Source organism: Artibeus jamaicensis, unplaced genomic scaffold, assembly GCF_021234435.1.
Source record: "Artibeus jamaicensis isolate MK-2021 breed Jamaican fruit bat unplaced genomic scaffold, CSHL_Jam_final scaffold_1964, whole genome shotgun sequence".
NCBI classification, from domain to species: Eukaryota; Metazoa; Chordata; class Mammalia; order Chiroptera; family Phyllostomidae; genus Artibeus; species Artibeus jamaicensis.
This window is the reverse complement of record NW_026522030.1, coordinates 1,814,408-1,842,036: the sequence shown is the minus strand read 5'-3', so window position 1 is coordinate 1,842,036 and position 27,629 is coordinate 1,814,408. Positions and strand designations below refer to the sequence as shown.

The window sequence follows — 27,629 nt, the reverse complement described above, 5'->3', positions numbered from 1 at the left end:
GAGACACTGACCCTTCAGTTCAATGTGTTCCCCTGTCTCTGAAACGATGACAGTGTGTGCAACCAGTGACTCCCAGGCCCCAAGTGTGCACAGTCACAGAACAGCAGGACTGCTGGGGGGGGGGGGGGCCCACTGGGCAAATGGATGAGAAGGAGCCGAGTACCAGAGAGGGGTGATGTGGGCCTGACCCCAGGTCACAGCTCTGTGAAGCCCCTTGGGTGACTCAAGGTCACCCCCTTGAGGCTCAATTTCCTCAACTACGAAAACACATTTTATAACACCTCTTCCTCAGGGGACTTTGAGGGTTAAATAAGAAAAGTGCCCAACTGAAGTTCAGACACAACTGCTTTCCAACAGATACAAGCTTCCTTCAATCTCACCATTTGGGGGGTTTTGAAAAATTCTCTCTGGTTCCTGACAATGTGTTTGTCTCAAATTATCGACAAATGAAGGTCAGCTTTACAAATGATCACATTTTTGCCATATCTCATGAAGCAAAACTGTATGTATCTAGGCCCATAAAACATATCTTCACGGCCTAAGAATTCTTCTCCTTCAGAGCCAGCTTGTTTCTCTAAGATGATCTTAAAGGGTAAAGATACGGAAAATATTCTGTTCTTCCCACTCACCTAGGACATTTTTTGGTTCTGCAACACAGTAAGTAAAAGCCAATAATGGCAGCCAGGAGTGAACACTGCCCTTCAGAAAACATATTACATAGAGCACCAAGTGACTGGTACAGAACATTTACCCCGAATCCCCAGCCAGAGGAGGGCAGAATCTGCCCTGCCAGTGACAGAGGACACAAGACTACTCTCTGCGGCCTCACTTCCCAGCAGGGCCTCGCTACCCTCACCGAGCCCGCAGTCCAGGCACCATGCCGTGGCCCCTTTTAGATCACGACTCCAACCTTTTGGCAGCAGAGGGAAACTGCAGACTTAACAGTGGGAGAAGGCAGAGGTGGGATGTACCTTGAGGGCGAGAGATCTCTGAACTTATTCTGCAGGTTATGGATCTCACTGAAAAGTTCCAAGTTCAAAGTCTGCTCCTTCTGCAGCTCACAGTCCCGTTCTCCTCGCTGCTGTTCCAGGCTCCCCAGCATCCCGCCGTCCATCATCTCCGGGGCCGGCGGACAGAGGATTTCCATGTGTTTCACATAGCGTACTTGGTGCAAACTGGAAAAGGTCATTTCTTCTTCGTCAGTACCACCCTTGGGCTTGATGGAGCCATCCTGGGCCCCTTCTGTCCCACACAAAACTGTGATAATGGCCTCACTGCACCGGGAGTGCTTCTGAAGCTGAAGGAGGAAGTTCCGGTAGCCCTCAAGCTCAGTTTCCAAGTCACAGATTTTCTGTTTTAAGTTTTCTGTGTCATCTGAAGTACCGATGTTCTCAGACTGGTCAGTTCCAATGGCACTGACTTTAGTGGACAGCTGACTCCTAGGACTTAGGTAAGGAGCTACTGAAGTTGGGCCCCCAAAATCTTCAGGATTCTTGGGCTGGTTGATTTCAGAGTCTGAAAATCAAACACATTTAGGTCAGTATCTCCTTTACTGAACCCCCCACCCCTGCCCTTCCTCACAGACCCCACCAAGCAGAGGCCACTGCAAGGGCCTCCCTGACTGCCAGCTTCCCTCTCGGTCCACCCCCTTCCTCAGAGCAACTGCCTTACGGAAGTGACTTTAACCATGGCAACCACCCTCCTGCCACCAAACACTGATCGGTATCCCCACTATCTTGAGGACCAAACTCAAACTCCCTCTCACAGCATCTGAGACCCTCCAGGATCTAGTTCCAAGCAATCTCTTCTGGAGCATCTTCTGGCACCACCCATGGCGATTCCCTGCTTCCCGTAATTCCCCCCACATGCCAGGCTGGTTCACGCCTCCATGCTTTTGCACGTGCGTGTTCCTCGGCCTGGGATACACTCAGCCCATCTGCTCCACTCCTACTCAGTGAACTCCTACTCATCCCTCCACACCCAGATCTAATTTCCTTCCTCTGCAAGTCCCTCTCCAAACTATGCAAAACAGTCCCTCCCATCTGTGCCTCCACAGCACCTTACATATATTACCCAGGACAAATGTACTACATGCTGAGTGCTCGTGTAGGAATTACAATTGGCTCCTTAAGTTTATTTACGTAGCAATTAGTGATTTGGATTCTCTCCCTCCCTGGCCTTTCCCCTTCATGTTCTCAGTGCCTAGTACATTACCTAACTGGACCAGAAGTCAATAAAGGTCCAATAAATGTTGAAGACTGAAGGAAGTACGATTAAAGAGCAGTAATTCTACAATCCACGCAGGTGAGTCGCCTTCTCATTTCCACAGGTACCAGCTTCTGGGAGATGCCACAGAGCCCCTGCAGTGAGCTGTTGCAACGGGTCACAGCCCTTCCAGGACACATTTCCTTACGGCTGCTCTAAATCCCCAGGGATGCAGCCGTAGACATTTGAGAGGCAGAGCGGCACTGCCGAAACATACGGCTTTGAAGCCAGAGGGAAACTGGGTCCCACTCGGCTTCGCCACTTGCTGGCTGCACGCCCGTAGGCAACAGACTTGCTATCCCAGAGCCTCAGTTTCCCCAGAGATGCCTGATATATATGCTGTTGCGAGGCTTCAAGCTCAGGCCCGAGTCCAGAGCGTCTGTCCTCAAGCCCGTACCACACTGCCTGCTGTCCAGGAAAAGCCCCACTCAACATAAACAGTCGTCTGAACACTTAAGAGGCAGCAAAATTTAACAAAAACCCGTCTTTGAAGTCAGACAGACTTGGTGTCAAACTCTGCCTCTGCCATCTGCTTCCTTGCCACTAGTTACATGAACTTCGGCAAGTTACTGAACGCCCCCCTCTGAACCTCAGCAGCTTCACCTGCAAAACGGAAAGAACACCAGTCACTAAGAAGGGCTGCGTCTGTTTTGTTTTTAGGATCAAATGGGACAATATCTGCAAAAAGGTTAATGGTTCTGGTACAAAGTAGGGAAGAAACCCAACTAACATTAACACCCTCAGCGTCCCTGAAACTGCTGGAAGACGGGCAGGACGCGTATCACGGGAGGCCTTCAGGCTCCGGCTGTGCACTTGGAAAATGTCATGGGTTGGACGCGATGCCTGAGGCACCGTCTCAGGAAGAAAAGCCCATGAAAGTCCTTGCTGGACTGTTTTGTACCTCCAGTTTCTGGGTTCTGCGACTGCTCCTCACGGCTCCTAAATCCATTCTTGTTTCTCTGCTTCCAGTGGAAATATATAAAACAAACCTTTTATTTTAGAAAGCAGCTGCTACCTGACCTAAAGGAAACCTTCCTAATGCAGCACTCTTCCTGCACAAGATCTGTACCAACCACTGGTCTCTGAGGTCCTCCGGGGTGGACACCACCTCGCCCGCCTCTGTGTCCCCAGTGCCTGGGGCAGAGAAGGGACTCAGGAGGTGCCGCTGGCTGAGTGAGGAGGAGAGAGACAGAGGGAGGGCTCTCAACAAGGCTCTGTTCCCCACTGCATCGCCCTCCAAGGAAATAGCTTTGCTATAACAACCGTATGATAATGGAATTTCACGGCAAGCAGCAATGTTCACTCGTGAGAATGGAGATCAGTTCTGATGAGTTTTGATAAGTAATCATGAGGCAGAGACAAATATAAGAACCACACAAATGTCCTTCTGAATAGAGACGGAGGCCAGCTCCAATGTTTAGCTACACCGACGCTCACACCCCACCCCCCAGGAATGGTTGGGAGGGTGTGTGCGCTCATGCTCAGGCCCCTTTAAACTCTGCTCCTCCAGGACAACAAACCCAACATTCAGACGCTTGACACTCGTCATTTTGACTCCGGAAGTGTCCCCACCCCACAGCAAGTTGTGCTTTACGGAGGCGAAGGCCTGACTCCAGGCTCCAGCGCTGGCACAGCGATGCAGCCGTGTGATCCGCTGCTCTGCGGCCCTCGGCGAGGCTCCAAAGGAGACGCTGCCATTTTTCATTTACAAGTCACTGCCCGGAGGGCAAGGGAGCACTGCACACACTGGTGGTGCAGTGAACCTGCATGTTCAGGACGCACCACTTTGCAGAGCTGCGGCAGAGCTCAGTAATAATTTTTACAGAAGACACCGCAAATGGTGCCTGGCACACAGTAGGTGTTCAATACACAGAGGGGTTGAATTCTGAGGGACCTTGTAACTGGTTTGCTGATCACTGTTACTGTCCCTCCCCTCATTTCTCCAGACGCAGGCGTGGCTTTAATTCCTGTTTGCGCTCCTGGTAGGCTGCTCCCACAAGGGGCTGGGCGATAGGCATTTACAAAGAGAACAAAAAATAAATAAAAACATAGGCTTGAAACTTAGCCAAGAAACTGAGAAGAACACAAAGATACAACAGGGAAATAAAAACACTGGGGAGGCAAAATGCAATTTATAAGATAAAATTAATCTATCGAGCTGCCATAACAGGACATAAAAAGCATAAATATACTGCAGCTTGTCTGAAATGGTTGAAGTCCAGGCTCTCAAAAAACTATGAGTGAGAAAATGAATTCTAGAGGCTCAGGCCCACCTCTCCCAAGAGAGAGGCCCCAGCATCTTCTGGGCAACTTTGGAAGAAAGTACCACTTGGTTCAGAAACCCTGAAGTCTGAGCAAGAAGTAAACTCATTGTTAAGCCCTGGCCAAATGGCTCAACAGCTTGGAGCAACGTCCCATACACCAAAAAAGCTACAGGTTCGATCCCCAGTCAGGGCATATAGGAGAGGCAACCGATCAATGTTTCTCAGTCTCTCTCTCTCTCTCCTCCCTCTCTCTCTCTCAAAATCAACAAGCATACTTTGGGCAAGGATTAATTTTAAAAAATCATTAAGTACAAATGGCAAGCCCTCGGCCAAGTGCCGGAGCATCTGTTTGGCTGAGCCACCTTCACCGTAAGAATCTTTCCTCTCTGAAGTACCCCACCTCCCGACCCACACTGACTTAACACGGACTCCCGCCCCACGAGACGGCAAGTCCTCAGAAGGCGGACTCTCGCTCCTCTCCGTCTCCCACACCCAGTGTGAGGCTGGGGACACGGGGAGTGCTTGGGGTCATTCACCGCCCGGTGAAGAGATCCCTGCTTGGGGCAGGAGGGTGGATGGAGAGAAGGGAGAGGAGGGAGGGGGAGAAGAGCAGCCTTGCCAGAGGCAAACTTATCTTGAAACCACAGCTATGGTAAACCCACGAAAGGACCTAAAATTAAATGGAAAACACCCCTGGCTATAGCTCATCATAAAATCCAGAAGCAAAGCACCATATTCTAGCTTTATGAAACAGCAAAGGACGTGGGCTTTGAAGTCAGGTAGCTGCTTCAAGCCTAGCTGGGAAAGTCAGTGACTGCAGCCAAGCCGCTCCATCTCTCAACCGCTGCCTTGGCGATAGAACAGGGACCATCACTGCACCTGCCTCCAAATGACTGGAAGGGGGTTCAGCTAGGTTGTGTATTAGAATGGACAGTGGGGATGAACAAACAGTAGGTGCTGGTTCTTCACGGCCCCAGGAAGGCTCCCAGGCTCCCAAGGGCTGACATAATTTTAGGACTGCATAAATGTAACTACTCCTTAACTGTTAAGAAACTGAAATTACATTCGGCCCTTGGAAGGCAACCTCGAGGCTGATGTGGCCCCTGATGAAAATGAGTTTGACACCCCTGCCCTAAACGATGCCATCTTCCCACCTCAGTAGGCAAACCCTCCATTGGCAAAATCCCAAATAACCTCGCTCTCCTCCCTGCACAGTCCGCTCGCCCCTAGAGTATGCCTCCCACACCCCCTACACCGTGGGCCTGGGGTGGAGGTGCCTTTGCTCTTCGTTGGCACTTCCACGACATTCTCTCTTCCCTAAACACTCTGCTGTTGCAACTCATGCTGTCAGACTAGACCACCGGGCAATCCCCCACGGTTACACGACTCCGTGACGAAGTGGCTCTAAGTGCCCCTCGGCTCTAATCCCTCGGAGCTGCCTGTCCTTGCTGTTTGCAGCTGCTGTCCCCGTGCTCTCTCCGGAACCCGTGCCAGGCAGGCCCACCTTCTCCACTGAAACGGCTCCCTTCAAAGTCACCAAGCACCCCCGCAGTGCTCAATTCCAAGGCCAGTCCTCAGTCCTTGTCTCGCCCATCTTGTGGGCAGCTTCCACACAGCTGGTCTGCTCTCCACTCCGCGTCTGGCCGGCCCCTCTCTCAGCTCCCCTCCGTGAGCACCGGCTGCTCCTTCTCAGTCCGACCTCTGCTTCGTGGAGAACCCCACTCTCAGTGCCCAGAGCCACTCCCTATGACTCTCCAAGTCATACAGCTTCAAATACCAGGGGTATGCTGATTATTTCTTATGATCTGAGCTCCGGCCCAGACCCCTCCCCGTGCTCCAGCTGCCTCCCCGACGTCCCCAGTGGGACGGCCAGCAGGCACCCCCCTGAGTGGGGAACCGGGCCCTGAGGCCTGCGTCTCCTGCAGGCTTTCCCATGCACAGCAGGAGAACTCCACCCTTCCAGCGGCTCATAGTCAAGAGGCCCTTCAATACAGAGAGGCTGGCCTACTTTTCTTAAAAGCCAAATAATAAATGTTCTAGGCTTTGGGAGCCACAGGGTCTCTACTGCAACCACTCGACTCTGCCATCGCAGTACAGGAGCAGTCCCGGACACTGTGCCAGTGACTGAGGATGGCTGCATTCCAATGAAACTGTACCAACAGGCCCTGCTTTAAAGCTTAAGTCAGATCGTATCACCGCGCTGCTCAGAACCCTCCGACAGTTTCCGGGCCTACCTGGGGTTAGAGACGGAGGCCTGGAACAGCCTGCAAGTCCCTGCTCGACCTGCGACCTCCCTGACCTCCTCCATCTCCCACCTTCTCACTCCACTCCAGCCACGTCATTGACCTTCCTATTCATCCAACTTGTAAGTTCAGAGCAACATCAGGGACTTTGCCCTTGTTCCTTCTACCAAGAGGAGCAGTCCACTCGCTTCCCCCGCTTTCTGTTTAAAAGCCACCTCATCAGGGACACTTTCTAGAACACTCCATGTACATTAGCCAACACCACCCCCATTCCACATCATCCCTGCCTTATTTTCCCCACAGCACTTATCTCACACATCCTTTATCTGCTTCCTGGCTAACGGTCTTTCTCCCCCAACAAGGAGGTAAGCTAGACTCGACTTCAGCTGATTTGTTCACTCCAGTCTCCCGAGTGACTACAGCAGAGCTGGCTCACAGGAGGATTTAATAAACGCTTTCCGAGTAGATAAGTAAAAGATTATTGCTATTGTTCTTATTGTTGTGTGTTGCTCTCATCTGCTTATAGCAGATGTTCAAAACTGGGAGTCGACCTAAGTACCGCTGTGGACTCAAGAATCCTCTGGAAAGCAGGTGCCCTTGTTCCGTGAGAGGCCCTCCGCTTTCTTCAGCGGCATAAAGGGGCTGCAGTCCCAAATCTCTGAGAGCCACTGCCCCATCCTAGAGGACCAGCCTGAGGTGCTCCCTCCAAGTCCCTCTTGACCCAGGGGCTCTCTGCTTCGGGCGCTCTCGGGAGAGCATGGACAGCAGACTCAAAGTGGGTAGGGAGGCTGGTCACTGGGGGAGCAAGACGTGGTCAGGAGTGCTTGGAATTAGCCCCGGACGATCCCAAGAATCCAGCAAAGAGGACTTTCAGATGCCCCAAGCCACATGCCTGAGGCTTTCACAGACCAAGCCGGAAAGAAGGCCCAGGTTGAGGCCCTCACAACAGGGCCCCCTGCGGACAGCCCCAAGTGAAGGGAGCAGTGACCTCGAAAGACCTGTGAGCATTGCGAGCCCATGTATCCAGCCGCCCGACGAAAGTGAAAACAATAGATTCATTTTCCTGATTGTTTCCCTCAATTGTGTATTTGTCAAGAGTCAAGATTAATCACTGCAGTTCATAAAATTTATACTCAAACTTATTCCAATTCTAAACAACAAGGCTGACATTTCAAGCCATTCTATCGGGTCATTCATCTAGCTCGCGGGGAATACATTTTTCTAGGTGTTTACCTTTCAGGAGCGTTTTGTCTGGCACTGGGCTCTCCTCCATCATTGCTTCGGCCAGAATTAACTTTTGGTGAAGTTGCTTATTGTGAGTTTTAAGCTCCTTCAGCTCCTCCTGCAACTCCAAGATCTGGCCCTGCAGCTGGGCCACCACCTCCTGTGGGTCAGGGAGCCGACACACACTTCCCAACGACTGGGACGGTTTTATCAGGACGGGCAAGCGGGACTTCTTAGCCTCCTGAAAACACACACAGACAACAATGAACAGACTTCCTTTGTCACACAGTCAACAGGCTCATGCCGATCTTTTTTTTAAATTATATTTTAGTGATTATGCTATTAGAGTTATCCTGATTTTCTCCCCTTTGTCCCCCTCCACCCAGAACCCCCACTCCCTCGGGCAATCCCCCACCATGTTCATGGCCATGGGTCGTGCACGTAAGTTCTACTCCACTCCCTACACTGTAATTCACATCCCCACGGCTGTTCTGTAACTACCTATTTGTACTTCTTAATCCCCTCACGTCCTCACCCATCTCCCCCACACCCCCTCCCATCTGGCAACCATCAAAATGCTCTCCGTGTCCTTGATTCTGTCTCTGTCCCTCTTATTTACTTAGTTTGTTTTTTAGATTCAATTGTTGAGAGATATGTATTTATGGCCATTTTTTGTTTACAGTTTTAATCTTCTTCTTTTTCTTAAATAAGCCCCTTTAACATTTCATATAAGAATGGTTTGGTGATGATGAACTCCTTTAGTTTTTTCTTGTCTGGGAAGCTCTTTATCTGCCCTTCGATTCTAACTGATAACTTTGCTGGATACAGCCACCTTGGCTGTAGGTCCCTGCTTTTCATAACTTTGAATGTTTCTTGCCAATCCCTCCTAGCCTACAAAGTTTCTTCGGAGAAATCAGCTAACAGACTTATGGGAATTCCCCTGTAGGTAACTAACTGCTTTTCTCTTGCTGCTTTTAAGATTTTCTTTTTATCTTTAACCTTTAGTGTTTTAATTTTTATGTGTCTTGGAGCGGGCCTCTTTGCATCCGTCTTGTTTGGGACTCCCTGTGCTTCCTGGACTTGTCTCATACCAATCTCATAAATCAGAATGCAAACCACTGTCCAGACTTCTGGTTCCTACACTGGCATCCATCTTTGCCTCCTGGTCTACAGAGCTTATATCTTGGCAAGTCTCTCTGCTGCTTGGCAAGTGTCCAGCTTTTCCTCCTCAACCCCCTCTTGGCCCTGGCCCACTGTCCCTCTGGCCAATCCAGATGTTCTATACATGGCAGTCTTTTTTCCAACACGATCTTCTGGGAAACATTTTCTTCCTCCTTGTCTATGTCCTCATTTCCCACCCATTCCTCAAACTAAGCCAATCTGCCTCCCACCCCTGCCAGTCTACCAGAACCACCCCCTACTAAAGTGTCCGGCAGCTACCGAGTCATTGATCCTTGAAATAGTCCCCAGGCTCAGCGCTCCTGATGCGCCTATCCCAGGCATCTTCATTTTCAATGGCTCCCAGGTGCTCCAAAGTCAAATGAAACCTCGACTCTTCAATCCCATCATCCGACGCCCCCAAAGCCGTGCCACTTCAGCAGTCTCCATCGTGGTGAATCAAACCACCGTCAGTTTATGGCAAACCCAGTATGTGGGAATCCTTTTTAAACTTCCCTTTATATTCATCACACACTTTCATCACTTACCAAGTCCCATTAATTCCAATTCCCAAGTTGTCTCTGAATTCTTTCAACTCTTCTCATTCTCCACTGCCACTGCCAACTCTAACATGGGCCACAGCCCACAGCACCCTGAGTGGTCCCCGCAACACTCACCCTTGCCCTCTCTAGTCCACTCTCCATACTGCAACAGAAAAGGCAAACCAACCATTCATCTCCTCGGCTTACACTAGTTTAACTGCTTCCCAGTTCCTTGTGATGAGGTCAGTCCTGACCACAGCCCACGCTGGGCAGGACCTATGGCCTCAATTACTGCCCCTTCTCACTTCCCCACTGCCAAATACCCACCTTCCATCAGTTCTTCAAAATGCCAGCGTCCTGTCACCTCAGAACCTCGGCACATGCTATCTCCTCTGCCCAGGACACTCATGCACATCCCCCACTTCGCCAACCACTCCCAATACGTTCATTAGGACTCTGTTCAAATGTGCCTTGCTCAGGAAAATAGGTCTCAATTTCCAAGACAAGGTCAGCTCTGCCTGTTATACACTCACTGCTCCCTGACAACTCTCCTGGGACAGCATTAGTACCATTGTAATTAAATGCCTATGCAACTCTTGTTCTTTGATTGCTGAAAGACACAGTTCGGGGACTCTGCATTTCTTGGTCACACTCTACCCACAGCTTCCAGTACAAGAACTAGCACACAGTAGGTAGTCCATAATGACTGTGGAATGAACAAGCAAGCAGTAACTTAAGAGGCCAAACGAGGGTGCCTTTCCAGTGGGGGAATTTTAAACATATTCAAACACTGAGGAGAGAAACTAAATCTAGGCATATATAAAAATATTCAAACTCAATAATAAAAATTCAAATAACTCAAAAGATCTGTCAAAGGATGTGATAGACACTTCTCAAAAAGATACACGTATGGCCAATAAGCACATGAAGAGATGCTCAACATCATCAGTCATCAGGGGAATATAAATCAAACTGCAATGAAGCAGTGCCACTTCCTACTTATCAGGACAGCAATAATAAAAGAGATAATGAAGAGTTAGCCAAGGTGTGGAGAAACTGGAACCCTCCTACCTCGCTGGTGAAAATGCAAACGAGGAGCGGATGCTTCAGAAAACAGGCTGGCGGTTCCTCGAAGGTTTAACATAGATTTACTCTATGACCTGGCAATTCCACTCCTAGGTACACACTCAGGAGAAATGAAATCATGTATGCTCACCAAAATTTGCACAAAAAAAGTTCACAGCAATGTTATCTGTAATAACCAAAAACTGGAAACAGTCCAAACATCTATCAACTAATGAATGGATAAATTAAAGCTACTGTATCCATACAGTGGACTGCTTAGCAGTAAAAATAAATGAAGTAGTATTACAGATTAAAATATGGATGAATCTTGAAAACACTATGGTGAATGGAAGGTCACATTGAATAGGATTCCATTTATATGAACTATCCAGAATGGACAAATATATAAAGACAGAGAGGAGGTCAGTGATTGCCTACAAAAAGGATGGGCAGGGGCAGGGGGGACAGGCAGTGACTACTAATGGGTTCAAGGTTTCTTTTGGAACAATCAACATGTTCTAAAATTGATTATAATAATGGTTGCTCAACTCTACGAATACATTATTAAAAACCCACTACACTGTACCCTTTCAATAAATAAATTGTATGACATGTGAATTGTATCTACACAAGGTATTTCTATGTGGTGGAAAGGGAACCTGAGGAGAACAGGAAATATTTAGGACTCTGGAAATAAGAAGATCAGCAACGTCTCTCAAGCATGAAAGAAGAGGGAAAACCCCTTCTTGCATGTTCTAGGATATAAAATGCTTTCAAGCACATTCTCCCAGATCCCTCGAGTAAACTCTGTATTCCCCAAGTTCACAGGATAATCAAAGTTATCATGCCTACTTTCCAAAGAACTGAGATGTCAAAAAAAAAAACAGTCAATGTTATAAACAACGTTAGACAGTTGGAACCTAAACCAGCTCTTCAGAATCTATTGCCCAGTTAAGAAAAGTGAGACAACTTGCTGCCCTGAAATTCCAGGGAAGAGGAGAAGGCAGGTTCAAGGACAAGAACACTTGTGGTGGTGAAAAGACCCCTTTGGGAGGAGGTGGATGCCTCATCAAAAAGCACTGGAAAATAACAGTCTTTTGCTTGGTCCTCTGTCTCCTCCAATCTTTATTCTTGGATCCAAATCTGTGTGTCAGATGGCAGCAAAAACATATCTCCAAGTGCACAAATGCCAAAGCCAATTTCAGGCTAGAAGACTGCCGTCAGTCAACCTAATGCCGGTTCTAAAATAACACCCCAGAAAATGCTACCTTATGGATGCCAAACAGACTCCCACCTACCACCTTATTAAAGATGTCATGATGGAACTTCTCACTTGGCAATGGAAGGGGAACAAGGAAGAACACACACTGAGCTCCTACCATGAATAAGGCACTTACCACACATGACCCCATTTATTCATCACGGCAGCCTCGGGCTCTAGGTCACACTGATCCCATTCAAGCCACTGGGAAAAGCTGGGTGATCTACCTGAGGACTCAAAGTAGCTAAATGGCCAGGCCCGATGCAATCACAGGTACAGCTGTAAAGTCCATCCTCTCACCCCTCAAACTAAACAACCGGAAGCATATCCATCTCCTTGTTCCACAGCTGGACTGCAGTGATGACCCTTTTAACGGGATACCAGAGTTCCGGCTTAAGCCTTAGGATTACTGATGCACTGACTAACCAAAGACCACAAAGAAAAATCACTGAATTTTCTTCTACTCTGCACAGAATGGAGGCCACCAGGGTGGTAAGAGGGCTCCTCTCTTCCTGAGAAAGGCTGTCTTGACACCCCTGTCAACGTCTGAAACAGGGCCTCAGTTTCTATGCCTCTTCCTCCTCCTAACCGCTGAGTCATTGTGGACAGTTTTCTGAGCCTTCCGCAGCCTATACTACTTCACAAGTAAAGGGCAGGTCACCTAACTCACATGCTTATTGAAAAGGATAAACGTGATGATGTGTGTAGAGGCGCCATCCTGGCACACAAAGAAGATGCTAAAAAATAAGCAGTTACCTTTCTTTTACACAAGCAAAAAGAATAATTCCAAACTCAATAAAGTATATCAGTATATTTGGGGAAATTAAATTCATTCAATTATCTAAACTTCTTGAATGGTATCTCCCATATAAATGCGCAGAGGGATTCTAGTTTTCCTAACATACAGGTAAAAACTAAAGGAGATGGGGAAGAGGAGAGCATTTCTATTCTAGCCAAATTGCATCTCAAGAACTATTAGTATAATGGCAGTGTATGTGTGTGTGTGTGTGTGTGTGTGTGTGTGTATATATATATATATATATATATATATATTTGTCTCTACTGGTATCTTTAGAAAACCCTTTTCTAGAAATTATAGTTTGGGTACATAATTTAAAACAATCAAAAGCAATTTTGCTAATGATCTATCTAACCATCTTTGGAATACACAAAAGCAACAATTTGGTGGTCAGAAAATAAACTTAATTCTCCATTCTGACACTGTAAAGCTGACTTCTCAGACACGAAACACCCATCACAAACAAGAACACCAACAGCCACCACTAGAGCACTATCAGAAACACAACCAACCTCCTTCCTTCTCTACCAGAACTCTCACATCACCCTGCCATGGGGATTCCCATCCCCAAACCCTCTTCCCAGGAAAACTTCAGCAGAAGGCCCAATCAAACAGTACCAGGAGAGAAAGCTTTTAATAAGCTGGTATATTGGATTGTACTTGAGGAGAAACTCAGAGACAGCATCTTGGTGGAAACAAAATGCGTACATTCATTCAACAAAACCAGACCCTACCACTTCAGGCCAGCACGGGCTGGAGGGCGGCTTGACCCAGGGAAAGGGCATGGCTGTGCACGCAGGCGCAGTGAGGGTCCCCACTCAGCCCCTTTACTGCAGGTAAACACAGGCCCTCAGGACCTGGCTTCCTCAGCTCCGATTCGTAAGGATCACGGGATGCAGACACCAGCCACAGAACAGGACCTCTCAGACACAGAGTCTGCACAAACGAGAACCTGGCTTCTCCTCCCTGCCCCTAAAATCTGGCCATTACAATTTTATTGCATCCTGCAAAGGTAAATGTCCAGCAATAGGTGAGAATTGTATAAATTTAGGCACATTCTACACAATGCAAGTGTTCACAGCCATTACAAGGAGATGTGCCTGACTGCGTAACACGAGAAAGAGAGCTATAGATAGAGGCGCACCTGTGACTATTTTTAGGAGGAAAGCACGTAAGTGTCAAGATGGTGAGAGAAATAAGATAAGGCTGGGATCGGAGAGGAGAGGCGGAGAAACGGCAGTCACACTTGCAGGAAGGTTAGGACGGATGCACACCCCTAAGTAGAGGCCAGGACAAGTGCAGGCAGAGGAGGATGCCGGGTTTCATATCAATCCAGTTTTTGACAAACCTGGGAGATTTTCAAAGTCTTTTGTTTGTACAAAATAAGAGACACGTGGAAAACTCACTCGGTCAGTCCCATGGAAGAAGGCAGAAGGGGCGGCCTGTGGCCCCGGCGGCCCGCCCAGGTTCTCGGGCTGGTGCTCAGTGCTGAAGGCGGCGTCCGTCCGCGTCTCCTCCCAAGCCTCCCTCCTGCCTTCGTGCTTGAATCCGAGCGTGTCGCCTTCCACGGCCGTGGTCTGCACGGAGACATCTTTCAGCTCCACCTTGGCTGGCTCAGCAGCCTTCACCAGCTGGGCTCCCCAGGGTGACTTCAGGTCACCATGGGGCCTGGAAAACAAGTTGGCTTGGAGGAACTGTCCGAGTTCGCCTCTTAGCTGAACAGCCATCTGCTGAAGTGTCTTCTCAGTTTTCCCACCAGGGTGTTCTCCAGAAACGTCCTGCTCTGGCAAGCATATTCGTCCCAGAAGCAGTTCACGCAGCTCTTTCAGAAGGTCGGGCCTGTTTTACCAGAAGGGAAAGAAGTGGCAGATCTAAGCCTTCTGCTCTGGCCTTGTCCCCCATGCAGTCCCCTGGGTTTTCCTCACAACTGGCCCAAGTTCTGTTTAAGCTCCCGCCACATGTCAGGAATCACTCCAAGTATTTTACCCCCTGTCACCTCACAGCCACACAAGGTAGGTACTACCATGTCCATTTCATGAAGAAAAAGAGAATTAATTTGACTTAAGCAACACAGCAAGTGAGGGGGCTACATGGCTGCATGGATGCAGGCTGGACCTAAGAAAGAAACAAGCAGGGTCACAAAGTATTCATAACAATGCAAGGTCCCCTGCCCCTCTGGCCCTATTCCTGCATCCAAAGGGTAAAACTGGCTTTGCATGAAGCTGGCCAGCCTGGTGGATCCATCAGTGACCTGGTCACAGTGCAGAATTAGTGCTCAGTAACTAGGTATTAAATAAAGGGATATTATAAACTGCTCTTAATCCAAAGAGGAGTGGTTCTAAAACCCAACAAAAGTGGGCTCAAATTCTACCCACAATTCTTTGAAAGTAAGGTAAGTCTTCCTCCACAGCACAGCTCTGAGGGTTCAATGAGAGAGCGGACGAGCAGCAGATGTTTTTCACGCCCCTTGCCACACGCCCTGGGCCTCACTGGGACTCCAGCTGCAGCTGCGTGGGCAGCTCACACAGACAGGCCCACCTGAGCACTCCCTGCCCACTCCACTGCCGTGGGACTTTTCCCAGAGCTCTCTGGGCCAGCCAGCATGGCAGCAGGGAGTGCAGACCAGTGAGTACCTGAGGGACACCCTCAAGCAATGAAGGCAGAGAACTGTGGAGTAAACGCCCCAGGCTCCCATGTCTGGAGGGACAACATTAAGGCACAGTCTGTGCCGTCCCTCAGACAGTGCCCAGTGGGACCGAGCCCCAGCTGCCTACAGCAGTAGCGGGAACAATAAGGTGCCCTTATTGGCTTTGCCTTCATTTCCATCTTCCTCCCCCTGCTTCCTCCTTTCTACTCCCTAGAATCAGCATTCCGAATAAACCATTTGCACCCAAGTCCTTATCTCAGGCTCTGCTTTCCTGGGAACTCGGATCAAACCAGCAAGTAATAGAGCATGGAGTAGTTCAAGAAGAATCCTGTAGTAGGCACTGGGGGTGCAGAACAGCCTACGAGGAGCGAGCCTGCTGTCGGAGACAGGCACGCACACAAGTTACAACATGAGCACGGCCAGGACACTCTGGAGAACAGGGAGGTGGGGCTGGGAGTGAGGCAGGGGTGGAGCCAGCCACGCTAAGGAAAGAGGAGCCACTGCAAGGCTCTGTGCGCGGGTGCGGCACGGCCACACGTGCTGCGGCGTAAGGGAGGAACGGAGAGGTTTCCTGTCCAGAAGGTGGAGTCAGCACGCACAGGAGCCCCTCCCACTGTTCTCCACCCACGGAAGGACAGCACAAACCTGGAACAGCAAAAATGTTTTGAGGTGCACTGCAGGATTCAAAATCAAGATAAAATTTATCCAAAGGTCAGAAACAGCAGAGACCCAGAGTCAGGAGAAAGGGGCACTTGCAGTGGGATGAGAAATTCAACTCCATGGCAGAAGAAGAACCATGCAAATTTCATAAGCCTTCGAAAGTCAGGTTGAGGCAAAACCGCCATACAGAAAGGGTAAGGGTGAGGGTAGGGGACGGAGCGGGGCTGTGGCCACAGGCAAAACAAGCCTGCCAGCAAAACCCACTTCTATGAAAGATAACACACTAGCAAGTGAGACCTCACACTCAAGAAAATAGAAATAATGAAGCAATCTGAAGATTTTAAAATAAGCATGTTTAAATCATCTAAAAATATAAGGGAAAAAATATTCATAGAAAAAGAAGAGGTTATGAAATTGAGACAGCAAATGATAACGAAAGGCAGTGGCGGGGCAAGCACAGTAGGAGAGGCCAGAAAGCTGCGGCCGTCCTCCAGCCACAAGCAGCCACGGTCCAGGGAGCGGCAGGGACAGGAGAGGCCCCCAGCGGTGGCCGATCTTTCCTTTTCTCTCTGCGGTTTTTCTCCTGCCTTATTTATTTCCAGGTCCTTGTGGGGCAGTCAGACTGCCTCTACCAGCACCCTGAGCCCCCCTCGCTCTGTGTCTGTCCCACAACCAGCAGTGACAGGAGCCCTGGCCCCACCTGCCCCACTGAACCTCTCAGGGCAGGGCAGGTCTCGTACCTGGATTCCAACCTTCTAGCTGTGGGGCAGAGTCAATGCAATTCAAATGAGACAGCTCCCGCAAACCAAAACAAAGTAAGAAATAAAATTATAAAAAACAAAATTAAAATGTCTGGTGCATTTCACACTTCTAATATGAAATCATTTAGACTACACAAACCATCTTAAAATTCAGCAAACCCAGACTATTAGAAATATCTCTTGTGTCCTACACATGTTAAGCTGAATTTTCCTTCCTTCTCCTTCCCTTAATATAGATTAAAAATAATGATGATCGCTCTCCAGCCTGCCAAAGGAGCACCATTACTCACAACCAAACAATACACAGTAAAACCCAGGAAAAAGACTTTACAAATGGGTAGTAAAAGGTGGTGAAAGAGGCCATTATAATACACTAAAGTGGTGTGCTGTTAAATAAAATATTTCAAGTGTTCCTTTGCTAGAAACGTGAACAGCAGATTCATTAAGTTGTCACTATAACCGGGCCCTTTTCCGTGGTCCAGTCCAAGGGTCCTGTCAAAGCCCAAACACTGTTTATGTGCCCCCTGGGCATCTAGTCACATGGAAGGTGTAAGGGGAAAGGAACTGACGTCTATGAAGCACTCGCCGGTGTCAGATCCTTTAAATACACTAACTGCATTTAGTCCTCGGAGTAAGATGGTAAGACAGGGACTAATATCAAGCCCATTTTACAGATGAAGAAATGGGCTTGTAAAGATCCAAGAGCCCCAGCAAAGCCCAGAGGAAGGACTGGAACTCAGGCCTTCCTGACTCCAAAGCATGGCGCTCTGCCCAGTTTTCTAAACAAGTCTTCTGCTAGAATGGTGAGCTCTTAATTGCACGTTCAAGTACTTATTGAGCACCCGTCATTTGTCATGTATGGCAGTGGCAACGCACAGCGAAGAAGAGTCGTGGAGCTTAGACGTCATTAAGGAGCAGGCAGAGAGACAGACAGACATTCACACAGTGGCAGCAATGATGAGTACTGCGAAGTAAGGGAAGGAGGAGGGAAGTAAGAAGGGAGGGAGGAGGGAAATAAGAAGGGAGGGAGGAGGGAAGTAAGAAGGGAGGGAGGAGGGACGTAAGAAGGGAGGGAGGAGGGACGTAAGAAGGGAGGGAGGAGGGACGTAAGAAGGGAGGGAGGAGGGACGTAAGAAGGGAGGGAGGAGGGAAGTAAGAAGGGAGGGAGGAGGGAAGTAAGAAGGGAGGGAGGAGGGAAGTAAGAAGGGAGGGAGGTCCTGAGGCAGTGAGTAGAAGCTGATTCTTCAGACAGAGTGGTCAGGAAAGGGCCCTGCAGAGCTGATAATCCAGCGGAGACACCGCCAGCCTTGTGTACACCCAGGAAAAGAGCACTCTGGCTGGAGAGAACGGCTACGGGAAAGGCCCTGAGAGGAGAACAAGCTGGGACACTTGAGGAACAGAAAGAAGGCCGCGTGGCTGGGGCGCAGTGAACAAGACAGGCAGGTGATAAAGACAGAGAAACCGGTGGAGCCGGGCCAGGAAGCTCTGATCTCACTGTGAGGGCAATGGAAATCCACTGCCGGGTTTTAAGTGTGGAAGAGCCTGATCTAATTTTTAAAAAGATCCCCTGGCTGCTCTGTGGTGAATGGACTGTAGAGGAGGCTGTGCTGTGGGAGTCCGGGCAAGACTAGTAGAAGAGATGCGAAGTGGCTGAACAGGGGTACACACACTGAATGTGGGAGCAACAGGACTCGCTGATGAATACAGGGATTGTGGAAACTAGGCTTTCGGCTACACCAATCAGATAGACAGCAGTGCTGTTAACGGACACAAGGAAGATCTGAACAGGGAGTTGGCTCTGGATGGATTAATGCTGACACATCTTTCAGACATCAAGGTGGAGATGTCAAGCAGGCAGCTGACTGTGTGATTTGGGGAAGGTCTGGGCTGTGGGTATAAATTTGGAAGTCCCAAAGCTACTCTAAAGCCCCGGGAGAAGGAACACATAGGGACATGGGCAAAGGACACAGCTCTGGGACACTCCAACATCCAAAAGGCAGCAAAGGAGACCGAGAAGGAACGGCCAGTGAGGCAGAAGCAAGCAGGGAGGGAGAGTCGTGAACAGAAAGCCACAAAGAGTGGCCAGCTGCTGCTACTGGAAGGCCGACACTGGCCACTGAACTTCACAACTTGGAGAAAGTCACTGACCCTGGTAAGTGCAGTAAAGGGTATGATACCCTAGGAACAAGATAAAGAGGGATGAGAAGAAAGAAAGTGGATATGGTGAATAGGAATGGTTCTTCCGAGAAATCTTGCCTTTCATCAAAAAAACTGTGGTACACTTACACGACAGAACACTACGCAGCAGAAAGAAGAGCTCCTACCCTTTGCGACAGTGTGATGGAACTGGAGAGCATTATGCTGAGTGAAATAAGCCAGGTGGTGAAAGACAAATACCATATGATCTCACCTATAAGTGGAACCTAATCAACAAAACAAACAAGCAAGAAAAATATAACCAGAAACTTTGGAATTAAGAACAAACTGACAGTAACCAGAGGGGAGGTAGAAGGGGATAAGGAAAAAGGGGAAAGGGTTTTCAGGAACAACTATAAAGGACGCATGGACAAAACCAAAGTGGGGTGGGATCGAGGGTGGGAGGTGGGGGTGGCTGGGATGGGCGGAATGATGGGAAATGGAGACAACGGTACATGAACAACAATGAAAAAAATTAAAATTAAAATTATATGAATAAATAAATACAATCTTTTTTCAAACAAATAAAAACATTTATCTGCAAAAATTTAAAAAAAGAAACCTTGCCTTTCTGGGGAATATGGAAATGGGACAGTGGCTGGAGTGAAACTGGGGAGGAGGGGGTGCAGGAGGACCCTCTCCCAAATGGCTGATGCAAATGCACGCCCTATGCTAATGGCAATTATTCTGTTACTAATGATGCAGAGAAGAGAGGGCACCCAAGAGGATAGCAGCTTGTGAATCCCAGGGAGAGGGCTGGTCTTCAGTAGGAGCAGGATATTTGCTGCTTCCCTTCTGACAGCAGGACAGTCTGAGTTACTGGACGTGGAGGCAAATGAGCTGGCCGCTCTGGTAGTACAAGAGAGACAGCTTGAGTTCATTGTTTGTTTTTTCAATCAAGTATAAGGCAGGAGCACCAGTCAGGGAAGGGGGAAGAGAAGCTGCAAAAAACAGTCTTGTGCTGGGCAATGCTGAATGCTCACTTTGAAATTAGTGATGATAATCTGATGTCATGTGATCGAATGTCCCATGAGTAGATGGTCTTTGAGAAAGGGTTGGATGCAACAGATGAACAGGGATTACCTGTGCCCTGGGGAGGGAAAGTTCAATCTCTGCATATTGCAAAGGCTCTGAAACAGGCAGTCAGCTTATTCTGGGGGCTGAAAGAAGCACTGAAAGCAAGAACAGCACGAACAGAGCCAAAAGACAGGGTTGCCAGATCACGCTTTGGTCCCAGGAGAAGTGGAGAGTCTCTGAAGAGTTTTAAGCAGAGAACTGCTCTGGAAGTAGCGTCGAAGACAGACTGGAGGGAGCAAGGCTGGCTACAGGGGGCTAGTTAGGAGACCACTGCAGTGACGCCGGAGCGCTCTGACGGAGCTGAGGATGGGCAGGAGGCAGCAGGGATGGTGAGAAGTGTGTCAGTTAAGAACTATGTAAGAGGCAGATGCAGGTTTGGGAGGTGAAGAAAAGGGGAGAATCAAGGAGGTCCTGTCTGGAGCTCACAGACCTAGTCCCTCTTTGGCACCGACAGCACCCCAGGCTCTTGCCGAGTCTGCTCTCTGCAGCTGACACACACGGAGTCTCTCCAGCTGTTTATCTGCCCACTTCTCCACCTCTCGGACCTCTCGCCAGTGCCTTTCTCCGGTGGTGCCTCACCTGTCCCTCAACCACGCCCAGCAGGGCAGACTCAGATTTTCTAGGAGTTAGCTTCCCCATTTCTACTACATAGAGCTCAAGACTGTTACTAGCTTTAAAAAAAAAATAATAATCCCCCAGGGCTACCTTTTTAGATTTTTAGATATCAAATTTCACACCTAATTTTAGGCTACAAAGACCAAAACATTTAGGTGATAACATCCTAAACCGTGTCCTCCTGGGAATGGGGCCAAAACGCATTTGAAGCCAACACGGGGAGCACCACGGGAGAGGGGCAGAGGTCAGGCGGGCCTGCACCAACCTCCTTCGAATATATTGCTCCAGTTGGTCAAGTGCGAGACAACTAGTTAGGCTAAGGTAACTGCTGGACAAGTTGCTTCCTTATTCCACCCTGGCGGACGGGCAAGTTGAACCAGAGCTGTCCAGGGGCCCAGCTCGTCTGCGAGCCTCTCAGGGCCTAGGATGGCTGGAAGGTGGGGGAGCACAAAAGCTGAAGGGAAGTCTCAGGCCATGTCGTTGACAGATCTGCAGTGGGGTTAGTAGACATGGCTCAGCAATGACCTCAGAGGCACAGATCACAGGCTGGCTGCTGTGTCTTGCATATGGTATAAATCTCACCTGAGGGTAGTGGGAAAGGGTAGGAGTAATTGGCAGGGCACAATTTAAGCAGCAGTATCACTAAAATCCCACCTCACACTAACCTGGATCTATACTATATACCCATTATTTCACTTAATCCTCAAAAGATACCTATGGGGTAGATGAGGAAACCAAGATGGAGATGGTCTAAATGACAGAGCTGGACCGGAGCACAGGTCTGTCCATCTGACTCTAAAACTCTGCTTTTCCCAGTGCATCAATACCACCTTGCTTCTTAGGGTATTCCCAGACAGAAGATGGGGTTTCTCTGACCAATCAGAATCCTGGTTATCTCAAGGAGTCTTCTTATTTATTATTATAATTATTTAGTGATTTTTTTAGAGGGAGAGAGAAACATCGATTTGTTGTGCCGCTTATCTAGACATTCAATGGTTGATTCTTGAAGGTGCCCTGATCGGGGATCAGAACCCCACCCAACCTTGGCATATCGGGGCAAGGCTCTAACAACTGAGGTACCAGCCAGGGTGCCAAGGAGTCTTTTTAAAAGACTGCTCCAGAGAAGTCTCCGTTGGCTCCAGCACTGACTAGCTAAGGAAATGTCAACTCCCCAAAGTCAGCTCCCACAGTGAAAAAGATCAGCAGCATGCAAGGCTGGTATGCGGTTAAATGTGATCAGGCATTTTACTACAAGTGCCCGCCTGGGCCCTAGCAATGCACAGTGTGCCAGCAAGGGGTGCAGGTCCCAGTCAGGACTTCAGGGGGGCCCCGAAAGCTAGGACCCCTCTGTCAAGGAACTCAATGGCACGCTCTCAATGACAGTGAATCTGCTACGAGATTAGGGCAGCAGATTTGGGCCAGCGTACGAAAGCCTTTTCTGATCCTAGCACTGGCTGGCAACGGCCCAGAAACCTCCAGAACCTACAGAGAACAGGTCACTAAATCACACATGATGAGCTTGCTGTAGGGTGTTGGCCCATGGAGTGCCTTCTTTAAAAATGTAACTTGGTCTCAATTTTTTAAAAAATCAAGAGATTTAGAATATAATTTTTGGGCTTCTGCTGGAAGTCTGGAAGCTCCAAGCCCATGTGTTCGCAGGACAACGACCAGTGGGGCTGAGAAGCTCCTGCCCACGAGGAGGGAGCACTCACACCGGGGTCGCCCCACCCGGGCGCGCCCACTAGACTTTCCCCAGCTCACATCATCCAGGTACGTTCTAGGTGGTCCTGAGAAAGACAGTAAGACAGAGAGAGAGAGATGTGCATCTTCTAACTCTGCTGTAATATTTGGGACTCTGACACTGTGGTCACCAAACTCCCTATGATAAGAAACCACAACAGACACTGGGCGTGTCCCCTAAGAGGACTCAGGCTGGAAAAATTTTAGACCAATGTTGGAGTTGGGGAAGGGTTAGCTTGCTGTGTGCTCACAAAAACAGAACACTTTCATCTATTTTTTTTTTTAGCTAAAAAAATGCCTATGAGGCTTAGTCCACCAATGATACAGAAACAGTAGGGTCCCTGGCTCTTGCCAAGAGTCACGGGCAGTGGTCACCGCTCCATCTCTCTGTCTACACTGGAAGAGAATGGAAACACTTACTGAACACACCACGGGCCGGCCGTTTTCCTACACAGGACTTGGTCTTATGCCACACAGCTCACCTAAGGGGCAGACGGAGAGGCTGAGGCCCTGAGCAAAAGGCCCCGCACTTTCTGGCTCCAAAGCCCTAGCAGCTGTTGATGAGCCAGGAAGAATGGGAAAGGGGGAATACTGGCCCCTAAAGGGTTAATTTTGAAAGCATAACTATATCAACTGTTTCTCCATTTTTGTTTTAAGAAAAACACCCTGTAGTATTTCCTCATGTAAGAACGACTCCCAGCAGATACAATGAGAGGAGAATTTTAGTTCAAGCTCAACATAAAACAGCAGTCACAACTACAGTGGTAGTTTTTAAGCTGCTGCAGAACTGGAAAAAATTTCACTGGGGCTGGTTCCTCGCGCTGACACCCAGACAGCCCCTTCGGGGGCTCACAGGACTAATTCTAGCGGAAAGCGTGCTTTCTCCTCTCTATAATGGGCTTGCGTGAGGCCTCGCTGAAGTCCCCTCACAGCCACTAGCATGTAACCTAATTCCTTAACTGCATGACTGGCAAGATTCCTTCCAAGTCTTTTCAGGAGCTCTCTCAGGTAAATTACACAGCACCATCATCTACAGCCATTTAGCAAAATGAGTTTGTTCTCCCCTCAAACTACAGGGACAGGGCAACACCTGAGCCCCACGTGTACCTGGCTTCCAGTAACAATGCGGCCTTCTCACTGAAGAAAGGGGCAAGCAGGTTCCCGAGCTCGCCTTCCTCCAGACTCTGGTCTCCAAGACGGCCATGCCTGTGGGCTCCACCGTGGTCTAAAATACTGGAATCCATGTGCCTTATGTACCCATTTTTGCAGCCCTCTTTGGAACCATCCTGAACAATCTGTAAATCATCAAAGTATCTGGTCAAATAATGGACTCTGGAGAAGGGGAGGGGACGGGTGGGGAGAGAGAAAGGATAGAGACAGAGAGTGAGCGAGTGAGCACCAGTGAGCCTGGCAGAAAATGAGAGGGGGGGGGAGGGAGAGGAAGGAGAAGGGGAGGGGGGGGGGAGAGGGGGGAGGGGGAGGGGGAGAGGGACCCAGGCACACGGGGCCGCACGCACTCTCTTTAGAGCAGGGAGGTGCTCTGGCAAGAGCACAAAGATGTTCACATCAGTTTCCTCCTCTATAAAATGGGGACAGTAATGCCACCTCCCAGGGTGACCGTTAACACAGACTGAGAAGACTGACTCAGCTACATGTGTGGGGCTCAGGGTCTCACCCACTACGGCACGTCCCCCACCCCACAGCCCACCCTTTGAAAGTTGTTCCTGACAAGCGCACAGAACCCATGCCGTTACCAATGCTTTTGGCATTTATAGGTGCTTTTGCAATGTAGCCTCGCCACTCTGCAACAGAAAGCCAACTGGCTCCTTACAGATACATCCTAATTAACGTAACTTTGATTTGTCTCATTAGGAACATGGAGAGTTCCTAATTCCCAGGGAGATGTTATTTACGGATCCAACTTCTTAGGTCACCAAGGGTCCCAGAGGAGTGGTGCCAAGGAAGCGTCTAGTTACAGCCTGCGCTGAGCGTGTCTGGAGGTGCTGCAATTAGCATCCTGGCCCCTCCCTCCCAGAGCTACAAATTTCTTCTGCCAACCCATAAATAACTCCCCGTGACTCCATCACTGCTGGTGATATATGCACTAGCCATCGCACTCCTCTCTCCACACTTGTAAAGTGATTAAGATTTTAAATGGAAGACAAGACCTACACAAATGAGCTGATATTTATAGGGTCTTATTTGCCACCAACCTAGTTATTAAATCCATCTAAACAAGCAACCTCCCAAGAAGGAAAAGTCTAGAATGTAATAAGAAAAATAGTAATTGCTATCATTTACTGAGCACTTAGTACATGCCTTTCTATTTAAATATCACAACAATTCTAACAAAAAATATTATTATCTTCAGTGATGGGGAAATTCAGGCTTAGGGGTTAAGCAGAGGTGAACCAAGGTCACAGAGACTCAAAATCAGATCTCATTGCAAAGCCCTCGCTGTTAGCTGCTCTGCTCTCTACATTTCAGCTACATAACTATCTACATTTTAATGATCTCCCACTCGTCATCACAAACTTCAACACCTCAAAGGACACAAATATCAGTCTGTAGCCTCCTGTCCCCCACCACATCCCAGCCGTCATGGTCCTCTTCAAACCTGGAGAGAGCCTGCTCCAAACGCCCAGGACCGCTGTGACTGGACGCACAGTCTGTGTGGACAGAGGCCAGTTCTCATCAGGGCCCAGATGACGCTAAGCTGGGCTCCAGATCAAACCCCCCAAGAAGAGGGGTTTGGTTTTATCAGTGGCTCCTTACTCTGCAAGCCAATGACCTGTGAGCTTGCGACAGTCCAGAAAGCAGGGCTCTTGTCCCAACAAATGTCACTAAGTCACTCTGTGCCTTGGATAAACCATCCCCTCATAGGCCTCAGTCACCAATGCGAACAACGAATGGGTCAGGTTAGATCTCTAAAGATCTGTCCAGGTCCCATATCCAATGCCCATTATTCTCCTATCGAAGCCCAGCTTTTATTTGCAAGTATATGTTTGTTGGCTGTTTTCATGACCAGCTCTCCCATCCAGTCTGTAACTTCTGAGAAGGAAGAGACCTCGCCTCTTTACTCTCCACAGGCAGACGGCAGGCACTCGGTAACGGTGGAATGAACAGAAAAGCCACCAGACCCACCCCAGACAAGAAGACAGGCTTGGGCACAGAGAGGGGGTGAGGGAATGAGGAGTTAACTGCCATGTTCCTACCTTGTTACTCTGCTCCGAATGCTGGCCACTCAGGAAATTACTCTCGTCATCCTTGCCAATTCTGATCGTGTCCTTGTCCTCCTGGCGGGCTGAAAGCTACATGGTGCATGGAATGGCGTGAAAATGCAACCCAAAAAAAGGATGCAGCATGAATATGTATGAATAAGTCAGTGATGACTTTTTAAAAAAATAATGCAAAACAAAAAAACAAACCAAAAAAGAGGCAGAAACAAATGGCCAAGCCATGAAATAAAATGAGCTGAAGTTAGAGCTGCTAGTTTTGGCAGATCATACACAGCTGCCTGGGCTCAGGCATCATTTCAGGACAGACTCCCAAGAAATAACTCCAGCTATTTCCGCTGCCTTGCTGGTCCTTCCCTGAGCCGCTGTAAATCAAATACGCTGTCTGTTGTGCTGTTGACATTCCTGCCATTGCTAACTTCACTCTCAGATTATAGTAACAAGATTTTGGAAAACAACTACCGATGGAATTGAAAACATCAAACAGCGAGAGAGCAGTAATGAAATTTACAGTGTGCCTGATGCAGGCACCGCCCCTCCTGTGCAGCACAGGTCACCAACCCCTCTTCCGACTGTCACACTTCTGCGATGGACGGCAGTCCCAGCAACGCTGTCATTTTGCTGACAAGAGGTCCTCATTGCTAATAAAGAGTGTCAGGCTTCCCTGATGATAACGTCATGCTTTTGAAAATGAAGGACAGTTATTTATGAAAAGTGCGTAAATCCCTAATGCTTTCAATAAGTGTAAGTCCCAGAGGTTCTGCATTCTGTACAGTGGACAGCACCAAGCCGTCAAGAAGTCCAAACCTCAGCTGCCTGGAAGAGGGAGAATTCTGGTCGTGGGACCTGCACTGACTGAGTTAAAAATGGGAAAACGCAGCCACACCCAGGGAGGGAATCAGTCAAAGCTGTTTCAATAACTACACCGAACCCCAATTCACTGAAGTGTTAAATCCCCCAACTAAGTGCCGAGTCACTTTCTGGGCATGTTGTACATACGAGATGGCTGGGGTTCTAGGGCCACAGCTTTATTCTACAAGTTCCTGCATTTAGTCAATTACCCCCATGATTCTCCCAGCCCAATTTAGATTGTTCTGATCTTCCTTTTAGAGGAAACCCTTGTTTTGGAAGAAGAAAAGCAAAACACAGCAAACTGAATCAGAAAAGTCATTTTATAGAAAACGTCCCAGGATCAGAACATATTCAATCTACCACATCCAAATCTGCAATAAGGATCGAACAGAAATGGGGATCACAAATCAGACCTTACTATACTAGTTACCAAGCAATAAACAGACTAAACACACATAAGCATACTTACTAAGCACAAGTTTCTAAAGTGTTAGAAAGTTTAAGTGAGGAACCCTCTCTCGCTACTGGCTTCTTCCCTCATTAAAACTTTCTCAGGGATATAGATCAACAAGAACTATTCAACATGTTAGTGAGAGTATAAAATGTTCAACTACTATAGAAAAAATACTGGAATTTTTAATGAAACTAATAACCCTATGGCCCAGGAATTCCATTCCTAGGTGTTTGTCAGGAGAGTGGAAACATGTCCACACAAAGATTTATATGTGAATATTCATATCAGCTTTGACTGTAACACCCAAAATGGGAAACAATCCAGATGTCAATTACAATTGCTTCATTTCTTTGTGTGCAAAATTAACCTTCAAAGAAAAAACAACTGCCCTGGCTGGTGTAGCTCAGTAGATTGAGTGCGGGCCTGCAAACCACACGATCGTGGTTCGATTTCCAGTCAGGGCACATGCCTGGGTTGCAGGCCAGTTCCCAGCAGGGGACTCATGAGAGGCAACCATACATTGGTATTTCTCTCCTCTCCTTCCCTTCCCCTCTAAAGATAAATAAATAA

The 27,629-nt window shown here is 48.5% G+C and overlaps 1 protein-coding gene across 3 annotated transcripts in view; it reads right to left on the bottom strand.

Moving 5' to 3' along the window:
* Nucleotides 1-27,629, bottom strand: part of CDK5RAP2 (CDK5 regulatory subunit associated protein 2) — a 163,880-nt gene that overhangs the window by 45,175 nt on the left and 91,076 nt on the right. For all 3 annotated transcript variants that reach the window (XM_037127451.2, XM_053656144.1, XM_053656145.1), the window contains 5 exons: nt 25,733-25,828; nt 23,625-23,812; nt 14,228-14,660; nt 8,006-8,237; nt 972-1,515 (listed from right to left, as the gene is read on the bottom strand). In XM_037127451.2, the coding sequence (XP_036983346.2) occupies nt 972-1,515; nt 8,006-8,237; nt 14,228-14,660; nt 23,625-23,812; nt 25,733-25,828 (1,493 nt within the window). The remainder of the gene's footprint in view (nt 1-971; nt 1,516-8,005; nt 8,238-14,227; nt 14,661-23,624; nt 23,813-25,732; nt 25,829-27,629) is intronic.